The sequence below is a fragment of the Salvelinus sp. IW2-2015 genome, linkage group LG25 (genome assembly GCF_002910315.2).
Source record: "Salvelinus sp. IW2-2015 linkage group LG25, ASM291031v2, whole genome shotgun sequence".
Classification (NCBI taxonomy): domain Eukaryota; kingdom Metazoa; phylum Chordata; class Actinopteri; order Salmoniformes; family Salmonidae; genus Salvelinus; species Salvelinus sp. IW2-2015.
This window is the reverse complement of record NC_036865.1, coordinates 21,551,421-21,562,409: the sequence shown is the minus strand read 5'-3', so window position 1 is coordinate 21,562,409 and position 10,989 is coordinate 21,551,421. Positions and strand designations below refer to the sequence as shown.

At 44.6% G+C, this 10,989-nt stretch overlaps 1 protein-coding gene across 2 annotated transcripts in view; it reads left to right on the top strand.

Annotated features, from left to right (window-relative positions):
- Positions 1-10,568, top strand: part of LOC111951590 (attractin-like protein 1) — a 91,887-nt gene extending 81,319 nt beyond the window's left edge. The window contains exons 13-16 of one of the 2 annotated variants that reach the window (XM_023969757.3): positions 6,746-6,864; positions 7,082-7,198; positions 7,364-7,496; positions 10,309-10,568. In XM_023969757.3, coding sequence (XP_023825525.2) covers positions 6,746-6,864; positions 7,082-7,198; positions 7,364-7,496; positions 10,309-10,553 — 614 coding nt within the window. In that variant the 3' untranslated portion in view covers positions 10,554-10,568. The remainder of the gene's footprint in view (positions 1-6,745; positions 6,865-7,081; positions 7,199-7,363; positions 7,497-10,308) is intronic. The other variant, XM_070434986.1, reaches the window with a different exon arrangement.
- Positions 10,569-10,989: the final 421 nt, after the last annotated feature.

Sequence of the window (10,989 nt, the reverse complement as noted above, 5' to 3'; positions counted from 1 at the left end):
GCTTACAACAGTGAACCTTTTTTGTGGGATACACAAAGGCAATTCTAGGTCTTGTGACATATTTTGGTTAAACTATCCCCAATTCAATGGAATTGCAACCCTGTGCATGCACAGTGCATTCTTCCATCACATGTACAGTGCACTCTTCTATCACATGTACAGCTGATTCTCAAGATCTTGCACACTAATGAGATGCTATTGAGCCCACACTACTACACTGTCTGATCCAAGGACTACATGCTTTCTGGTAAGTTTTGATTACAATGCTGGGTGGGGTGAATAGTAGTAGCCTATAGCAAAGTGTGTTTAAATAATTTCTAACTTATTAACAATTTCTGCTAGTTAGTTTTTTCTACCATTTATCTGTGCAAGGAATTGTATTTTTTATTTATTTTTTACAATTTATTTTTCTAATCTTTACAGGAAAATGCCACGGGCACTATCTGATGTGTGGAGACATTTCACTGCAGCTAATGTAGAAGGAAAAGCTGTGTACATTTGCAAATRCTGTGCAMAATCTTATGTGATGAATGCAACAAAGATKCAGAGTCATCTGGCCAAGTGCATGAAGTTCACTCAGTGCCCCCAACAARCAACCTCTGACAAAAGTCCCTCTAYTACTATTCGACGTGAAAAYGAYGAATCAGACACCTTATTGATACAACAGCTCATGGTCCTCCTGGAATCMCTCAATGGAGGAATGTAGTCAGAGAAATGCTGATGAATGTCTTGCTCGAGCTGTGSATGCAACTGRTTCACCTCTGATGCTCACAGGCAATGTGTAATGGAAKAGATTTCTGAATGTTCTTTGCCCAGCATACACCCCTCCRACCAGMCATGCTTTATCTACTMTTTTKCTGGATGCAGAGTTCAACAGAGTTCAAGTGAAGGTCAAGCAAATCATAGAGAAAGCAGACTGTATTGCAATCATCTCTGATGGGTGGTCGAATGTTCGTGGGCAAGGAATAATTAACTACATCATCTCCACCCCTCAACCAGTATTCTACAAGAGCACAGATACAAGGGACAACAGACACACCGGTCTCTGCATTGCAGATGAGCTGAAGGCAGTCATCAATGACCTTTGACCACAGGAGGTATTTGCACTGGTGACAGACAATGCTGCGAACATGAAGGCTGCTTGGTCTGTGGAGGAGTCCTACCCTCACATCACACCCATTGGGTTTGCTGCTCATGCATTGAATCTGCTCCTCAAGGACATCATGGCACTAAAAACAATGGATACACTCTTCAAGAGAGCCAGGGAAATGGTTAGGTATGTGAAGGGTCATCAAGTTATAGCAGCAATCTACCTCACCAAGCAAAGTGAGAAGAATAAGAGCACCACATTGAAGCTGCCCAGCAACACCCGTTGGGGTGRTGTTGTCATCATGTTTGACAGTCTCCTGAAGGGGAAGGAGTCTCTCCAAGGAATCTGTCTGCCGATATGGACATGCCCATCAAGAGGATCCTCCTGGATTATATATTTTGGGAGAGAGTGGTAAGCAGTCTGAAACTCCTGAAACCTATAGCAGTAGCCATTGCACAGATTGAGGGAGGGAATGCCATTCTGATGTTCAGACTCTGCTTGCAGATGTAAGAGAAGAAATCCATACTGCCCTGCCCACCTCACTTTTGCTCCAAGCAGAGGAAACTGCAGTTCTGAAATGCATCATAAAGCATGAAGACTTCTGCCTGAAGCCCATACACACTGCAKCGTACATGTTGGGCCCCAAGTATGCTGGCTAGAGCATCCTGTCTGGTGCAGAGATCAACAAGGCTTATGGTGTCATCRCTACTGTGTCTCGCCACCTTGTCCTGGATGAGGGCAAGRTTMTTGGCAGTCTGGTGAAGTACACTTCCAAGCAAGGGCTTTGGGATGGAGATGCAATATGGCAGTCGTGCCAACATATCTCATCAGCCAGCTGGTGGAAAGGACTTTGTGGATTTGAGGCTATTTCCCCTGTTGCCTCCATCATCAAATCAAATCAAAGTTTATTTGTCACGTGCGCCAAATACAACAGGTGTAGACCTTACAGTGAAATGCTTACTTACTTACCAATAGTGCAAAAAAGGTGTTAGGTGAACAATCGGTAAGTAAAGAAATAAAACAACAGTAAAAAGACAGGCTATATACAGTAGCAAGGCTATAAAAGTAGCGAGACTACATACAGACACCGGTTAGTCATGCTGATTTAGGTAGTATGTACATGTAGATATGGTTAAAGTGACTATGCATATATGATGAACATAGAGTAGCAGTAGCGTAAAAGAGGGGTTGGCGGGTGGTGGATGGCGGGACACAATGCAGATAGCCCGGTTAGCCAATGTGCGGGAGCACTGGTTGTTCGGCCCAATTGAGGTAGTATGTACATGAATGTATAGTTAAAGTGACTATGCATATATGATAAACAGAGAGTAGCAGCAGCGTAAAAAGAGGTTTGAGGGGGTTGGGGGCACACAATGCAAATAGTCCAGGTAGCCATTTGATTACCTGTTCAGGAGTCTTATAGCTGGGGGTAAAAACTTGAGAAGCCTTTTTGTCTAGACTTGGCACTCCGGTACCGCTTGCCATCCGGTAGTAGAGAGAACAGTCTATGACTGGGGAGGCTGGGGTCTTTGACAATTTTTAGGGCCTTCCTCTGACACCGCCTGGTATAGAGGTCCTGGGATGGGCAGGCAGCTTAAGCCCCAGTGATGTTACTGGGCCGTACGCCACCCTCTGTAGTGCCTTGTGGTCGGAGGCCGACCAGTTTGCCGTACCAGGGCAGTGATGCAACCAGTCAGGATGCTCTCGATGTTGCAGCGTAGAACCTTTTGAGGATCTCAGGACCCATGTCAAATCTTTTTAGTTTCCGAGGGGGAATAGGCTTTGTCGTGCCCTTTCACGACTGTCTTGGTGTGTTTGGACCATTCTCGTCATGCCCGTCAGGAAGTCCAGGATCCAGTTGCAGAGGAGGTGTTTAGTCCCAGGATTCCTCAGTTTAGTGTGAGCTTTGAGGTACTATGGGTGCTGAGCTGTAGTCAATAAATAGCAGTCTCATGTAGGTTTCCTTTTGTCCAGGTGGGAAAGGCAGTGTGGAGTGCAATAGAGATTGCATTCATCTGTGGATCTGTTTGGGCGGTATCCAAATTGGAGTGGGGCTAGGGTTTCTGGGATAATGTGTTGATGTGAGCCCATACCAACCTTTCAAAGTACTTCATGGCTACAGACGTGAAGTGCTACGGTCTGTAGTCATTTAGGCAGGTTGCCTTTGTGTTCTTGGGCACAGGACTATGGCGGTCTGCTTGAAAACATGTTGGTATACAGACTCAATCAGGACATGTTGAAAATTCAGTGAAGACACCTGCCAGTTGTCAGCACATGCCCAAGCACACGTCCTGATCCATCTTGCCCCGCAGCCTTGTGTATGTTGACCTGTTTAAAGGTCTTATTTTACGTCGGCTACGGATTGCCTTATCACACAGTCGTCTGGAACAGCTTGATCTAGTGATCTAGAATTGTGTTTCCGCTCTGGTTGCACATTTAACATGTTGCATAGAGATTTGGTAGAACTGATTTAAGTTTCCCTGCATTAAAGTCTCCGGCCACTAGGAGCGCCGCCTCTGGTGAGCGGTTTCCTGTTTGCTTATTTCCTATTAACAGCTGACTGAGTGCGGTCTTAGTGCAGCATCTGTCTGTGGTGGTAAATAAACAGCCACGAAAAGTATAGCTGAAAACTCACTAGGCAAGTAGTGTGGCCTGCAATTTAACAATATATCATTCAGGCGAGCACAATCTAAAGACTTCCTTAGATTCGTGCACCAGCTGTTGTTTACAAATATGCACAGACCCCCCCCCCCCCCTCGTCTTACGGATTGTGCTGTACTATCTTCCGGTGCAGTGTATATCCCTCTGCTGAATAGCCATGTCGTCATTCAGCCACGATTCCGTGAAATATAGGATATTACAGTTTTTGATGTCCCGTTGGTAGGATATTTGTGATCGTACCTCGTCTAATTTATTGGTCCAATGATTCCACGTTGGCGAGTAGTATTGATGGTAACGGCACTTTCCAGTCGCCTTCGCCGGGTCCTGACCAGGCATCCGGCTCTTTGTCCTCTGTACCTGCGTCGTTTCCTCTTGTAAATACCGGGGATGTCGGTCCTGTGGGGTGTTTGGAGAATGTCTTGTGCGTCGTCTTTGTTGTAGAAACAATCTTTGTCTAATCCGAGGTGAGTGATCGCTGTCCTGATATCCAGAAGCTCTTTTTTGCCGTAAGATACGGTTGCAGAAACATTATGTACAAAATAAGTTACAAATAACGTGAAAAAAAACACATAATAGCACAATTGGTTGGGCGCCCGTAAAACTGCTGCCATTTCTTTCGGTGCCATTTTTAATATAACCAAATCCCACCAACATCAGCCGCCTCAGAACGCAACTGGTCCTTGTTTGGGAACACACACACCAAAGCACGCAACAGRCTGACCAATACAAGGGTTGAAAAATTGGTGGCCATCTGGGCAAATTTGAGGCTTTTTGAGCCTGACAACGAGTCTTCCTCACCAAKGTTGGAAAGTGACAGTGAAAATGAGGGCTCAGAGTCTGATGTTCAATAGGTGGACATTGAGGAGGTCCACGGAGAAGACATGGAACCCTGAGAGGAAGACAACCAAAGCTTTAGTTTCTAGACTATCATTTTACAGATGAATGTTGAAAACGTTTTTGGGAGATGCGATGGATCATTGGGGATCATTCAATGTTCCCTTTTGTTGTTCAGTGAAWTCATCCCATGTGAAGAGTCAACTCATTTAATTCATTTAGTTCAATTTCGTACATTTTTTAAAATTTTCATTTCTATTGGAATGATTTAATTATTTGCAATTGTTYACTTATGATAATGTAAAATGTTTATGTTTCTGTCTCCGTATGTTATGGTAAATATATCCAATGTAAAAAACATCTACATTTAAATKATATTAATTTGCATATATGTCCGTTAATTCACATATTTTCCCGTTAATTCCCATGGAAAGTTTCCACCTCTGAATATTCCCCAAAATGTGCAACCTTAGTTCCGACAGTGCAGCAATATCTAACAAGTAATATCTAACCATTTCACAACATGTACCCAATGCACACAAATCTAAGTAAATGAATGGAATTGAGAATATATAATTATATGGACGAGCAATGTTAGAGGGGCATAGACTAAGAGCGATGGGTAACGATGCTTCGTGGGTGACTGTTGTTGATGTGTGCAGAGGGTCCCTGGTTCGCGCCCGGGTCGGGGCGAGGGGACGGACGTAAAGTTATACTGTTACATTGGCAATGGAGAAATGCTCACTAACAGGGATGTAAACACATTTTTGCACAACATTTGAGAGAAATATGATTATTGTGCATATGGAAAAATTCTGTGGTCTTATTTCAGCTCATGAAACATGGGACCAAMACTTTACATTTTGTGTTTATTTGTGGTCAGTGTAATCTACAGCTTATTATGAGGTATTCTACCTCAGGTGAGCAGAACCTCGAAACTTCCTAAATATTAGAGATCTTGCACCAGACTTTGTTAACAAAGAGTCACACACCTGCCTTTGAGTTTACGAGACGCTGTGGTTCTGTCCTGCGGATGCATAGAAAAACAGCTAGATTTATATCAACCAAGTCCCCGTTCAGCCACGACTCTGAAGCACAGGATATGACAGATCTTCACGTCCAGTTGATAGGATTGTCTCGAATGGATCTCGTCCAGTTTGTTCTCCAGTRATTGTACGTTCGCCAGTGGAACAGAGGGTAGACAAGGTTTATTTACTCGTCGCCGTGGTTTCATTGAAGTCGAATTCTTCATCCAAATCTCTATTCTGATTTCCAGGTGCTCTTTTCGGTCATAGGAAACAATGGCAGAAACATTATGTCCAAAAATAAATACACAAAATAACATAATTGGTCAGGAGCCCGTAAAATGGATGCTACACATCCCAGCACCGTTCTCTCTTACCTGACTAATGGATACATGCTCTATAGTTGAGCCGTCCATGATGAAGCCAAATCACATTTCACATAAAACTCTCTGGTTCCTTACCTATCTCTTGTACTGTATGAATCATCATCCTCCAGGAAAGCAATAATACTTTTTTGATTTCTCTTAAAGCCTGTRTACATAATTGTGGGAACAAAAGGTCAGAACCAACACAATTATTCCATTCGGAGGCAATTACCATTATGCTGAAAATACACTGACACGGAAACACATGTATTGTGTTAATTACAGGGCGGTTTTAGAGCGTTATCACTGATGAATTGGACCGGTGATTAATGAAATGACGTTTTAATTGATGACAGATTATCACACTGTTTATCCTCTGTCCTTGTCTAATCGTTCAGTCAGTCATTTGTAGTTGGCTGCTGGCATGCAGGGTAAGTGGCTCTACAGGGCCACTAGAAATGATAGGCATAGAGCTAGACCCATCTACCTTTCTGTTTTCTTGCTGATAAGGTGGTATTGCAGGGGACATTTGCGTGTCAAACCTATTTTATTTCTTGATTGAGTCACTATGCTGTTTACTAGTATTGTTTCTCTGACTGTCCTCAAGATTCCCTGCCTCGGCCCAGTCTCTGTTCTGCTACGGTCACCACTGATCTTGAACATGAACTCTCTTGCTGACTAGGTTCTCCAACTCTGTTCCCTTGTAAAACTGTCTGTATGGAGACTAACTTCCGTTGTTAAACTGTGTGTGGTCGCCCCCCCCCCCCCAGACAGTGCAGCCGAGAGATGCTACAGGTTCTCCGACTGCGTCAGCTGCACTGCCAACACCAACGGCTGCCAGTGGTGTGAAGACAAGAAGTGCATCTCTGCCTCCAACAACTGCACTGTGGTGAGTCTGCCTACAGGGGGCGGAAGTGAGACGGCACAATCACAGCTAAACTAGTCAATAAATGACACAGCATGAATAGTCAGGTAGCCTAAAGCTTGCCTTCTCATACGTCACCACTTAACTGTTGTTGTAGCCAAGTCATTATCTCCCCTGCTTGGCTAACAGTGTCAGTTAGCCTAATGCTTGCCCCTGCTGTCTCCTCTATGTGTGTCTGTAGCTGACCCTGGAGCTAGCGCAGCAGCATAGAGGTCCTCTGTCCCTGGCCCCTCCCCCTTCCATGCTGTCTGATCACCAGCTCTCTGTGTGGAAGCAAGGGGCCAAGAGGATGGGACATGTGGGTATTCCATACTGTTGCAGGGGCTTTGCTATTAATGTCAAACCATCCTTTTCTGTTCTGCCAAAGCACAAATTGCAGCTTTACATTACCTCAATACTGTGAAGCAAATTCACTATAATAATAACAATGTTGACGTTTGTTACTTGTATTCTTTCTTCCCAGTCTGTGAGGAACTTCACCAAATGCCATGTGAGGAATGAACAGATCTGCAGCAAGCTGGTCAACTGTAAGAGTTGCTCCCTCAACCTCAACTGTCAATGGGAGCTCCAGCAACAGGAGTGCCATGCCATCCCTGGTGAGAAAGAACACACACACACACAAATGTCTTCCAAAATCTCCAAACAAGCAAGAACTCAGCTGACTACCTGTTTGACAGCTATAATCAAGTTTGATTGGAGAACTTGTGTCAATGTTTGATGCATTATTAACTAGGGCTGGGACTTGCCTGGGACTCACAATAGGATATTATCACAGTACTTAGGTGCTGATACGATGCGTATTGCGGTTCTCACGTTTCTAAACTCAACAAAAAAAGAAACGTCCTCTCACTGTCAACTGCGTTTATTTTCAGCAAACTTAACATGTGCAAAAATTTGTCTGAACATAAGATTCAACAACTGAGACATAAACTGAACAAGTTCCACAGATATGTGACTAACATAAATTGAATAATGTGTCCCTGAACAAAGGGGGGAGTCAAAATCAAAAGTAACAGTCAGTATCTGTTGTGGCCACCAGCTGCATTAAGTACTGCTTGCTGTGAGATGTTACCCCACCAAGGCACTTGCAAGTTCCCGGACATTTCTGGGAGGAATGGCCCTAGCCCTCACCCTCCAATCCAACAGGTCCCAGACGTGCTCAATAGGATTGAGATCCGGGCTCTTCGCTGGCCATGGCAGAACACTGACATTCCTGTCTTGCAGGAAATCACGCACAGATCCAGCAGTATGGCTTGTGGCATTGTCATGCTGGAGGGTCATGTCAGGATGAGCCTGCAGGAAGGGTACCATGTGAGGGAAGGAGGATGTCTTCCCTGTAACGCACAGAGTTGAGATTGCCTGCAATGACAACAAGCTCAGTCCGATGATCCAGTGACACACCGCCCAGACCAGACGGACCCTCCACCTCCAAATCGATCTCGCTCCAGAGTACAGGCCTCGGTGTAACGCTCATTTCTTCGACGATAAATGCGAATCTGACCATCACCCCTGGTGAGACAAAACCGCGACTCGTCAGTGAAGAGGTCCAGCGACGGTGGGTTTGTGCCCATAGGCGACTTTGTTGCCAGTGATGTCTGGTGAGGACCTGCCTTACAACAGGCCTACAAGCCCTCAGGCCAGCCTCTCAGCCTATTGCGGACAGTCTGAGAACTGATGGAAGGATTGAGCGTTCCTGGTTCCTGGCCGGGGTTGGGGTAGCCAGGAGGACAGCATGGCCAGCAGTAGAGAAATGCTTATTGAAATGTTTGATTATCGTGGATTTATCGATGGTGACCGTGTTACCTAGCCTCAGTGCAGTGGGCAGCTGGGAGGAGGTGCTCTTGTTCTCCATGGACTTTACAGTGTCCCAAAATATTTTGTAGTTAAAGCTACAGGATGCAAATTTCTGTTTGAAAAAGCTAGCTTTGCTTTCCTGACTGACTGCGTGTATTGGTTCCTGACTTCCCTGAACAGTTGCATATCGCGGGGACTATTCGATGCTATTGCAGTCCGCCACAGGATGTTTTTGTGCTGGTCAAGGGCAGTCAGGTCTGGAGTGAACCAAGGGCTATATCTGTTCTTAGTTCTACATTTTTCGAAAGGTGCATGCTTAATTAAGGTGGTGAGGAAATTACTTTTAAAGAACGACCAGGCATGCTCTATTGACGGGATGAGGTCAATGTCCTTCCAGGATACCCGGGCCAGGTCGATTAGAAAGGCCTGCTCGCAGAAGTGTTTTAGGGAGCGTTTGACAGTGATGAGGGGTGGTCGTTTGACCGCGGACCCATAGCGGATGCAGGCAATGAGGCAGTGATCGCTGAGATCCTGATTGAACACAGCAGAGGTGTATTTGGAGGGCAAGTTGGTCAGGATAATATGAGGGTGCCCATGTTTACAGATTTAGGGTTGTACCTGGTGGGTTCTTTGATAATTTGTGTGAGATTGAGGGCATCTAGCTTAGATTGTAGAACTGCTGGGGTGTTAAGCATATCCCAGTTTAGGTCACCTAACAGAACGAANTGTGTGTGTGTGTGTGAATTGCAAATTGAGCCTGACCTTTGGCTTCAATGTAAAGTTATGAGTGATTAGCACAATAGTGCTGCAATGTTGATCTGTGTATTGTTCTAAAGACTGTAACTCTAGCCAAGTGTTTGAATTCTTCACTACTGCTCTGTAGTTAGTCATCTTTTCAATAGCCTTTTATGGAAAAAAGAGATTCTTTCTCAGTCTGATGAAAAGCATATGATGGTATCCATTATCCAAACTATGAATGTAATCAGCGCAAGTCTCCGAAATAAGCAGAACAATTGTTGTGATGAAACTGGAGTTGTTTTTCCTTTTAATCTCTGCAAATTGTTGTTTTAATAAAGGTCTCGTCAGGCGTCCATGTAGTTCCTCCCACTGTTTGACGTGTCTATATGCTGGTGCTGGACAGACACATACTTGTGTATTCCTGTAGGGTGGTCGATGCACTCCTCTTTGAAGAATAGTCCATCATTCTCTATCTTTTTCTCAACTGACTGACATTGCCTGATTTCACACCAGGAAATACTTGTCAGTCAACCTCACTTTTATATTTAAGCAATAAGGCATGAGGGGCTGTGGTATATGGCCAGTATATGGCCAATATACCACAAACCCCCGAGGTGCCTTATTGCTATTATAAGCTAGTTATCAACGTAATTAGAGCAGTAAAAATAAATGTGCTGTCATACCCGTGGTCAGCCAATCAGCATTCAGGGCTCGAACCACCCAGTTCTAATTAAYGATATATCAGTGTGCTGTGAGTTGCATATCAAATCCAGTTGATATGAGGGGTCTTGAGGCCAGGAGCAGATCTATGCACTATTCATTTGTGTGGCCCAGTACAGTCAGAAGCCTGGGTCTAAAGTACTGCTCTGTCCACAGCTCAGCTCTGTGGAGAAGGCTGGCACCATGTAGGGGAGGCATGCCTGAGGATCAACTCCAGCAGGGAGAGCTATGACAATGCCCAGCACTACTGTAAGAACCTGGACGGGAACATAGCCTCCCTCACCACCCCCAAGCAGGTGGACTTTATACTGGACGAGCTGCAGAAGTACCAGCTACAGGAGAAGGTAAGGGAAACGCCTCGGTTTAAAACGGTGTGTTGTTTTGAACGTTGTCCTTCATAAAGTTCTGTCTTGAGGAATGTCTTTTTTCCAAGTCGAATGCCTAAGGAATCGMCATGACAGTGGAACTTCTATTACCCCATGATGATCTGAAGCCAAACACATTGAACACGTGTCTTAGCTTATTTACTGACGAGTCAGTCCACACATGATCCATTGGATATAGGGCCAACACTGAGATTTCTGTGATCCCAACCTAACTTTTTGTATTTATTTTGTCAAGAGTCACACTTCCTGTTTAAATGCCCACCACAYATGTTGGCTTTTCCACTGATTGTGCTGTCAGAACTGAGAAGGATATGCAGGAGCAAGTATTTGACTGGTGTTATTAATTGAATGGAGCTCGAGGATCTCTCTCGATGGTTTTAGGGTGTTTAAGTAGCATGTTTCTGCTCTTTGAATATTAACACTGTTCTTAATAATAAAGCTCACCTTTGAT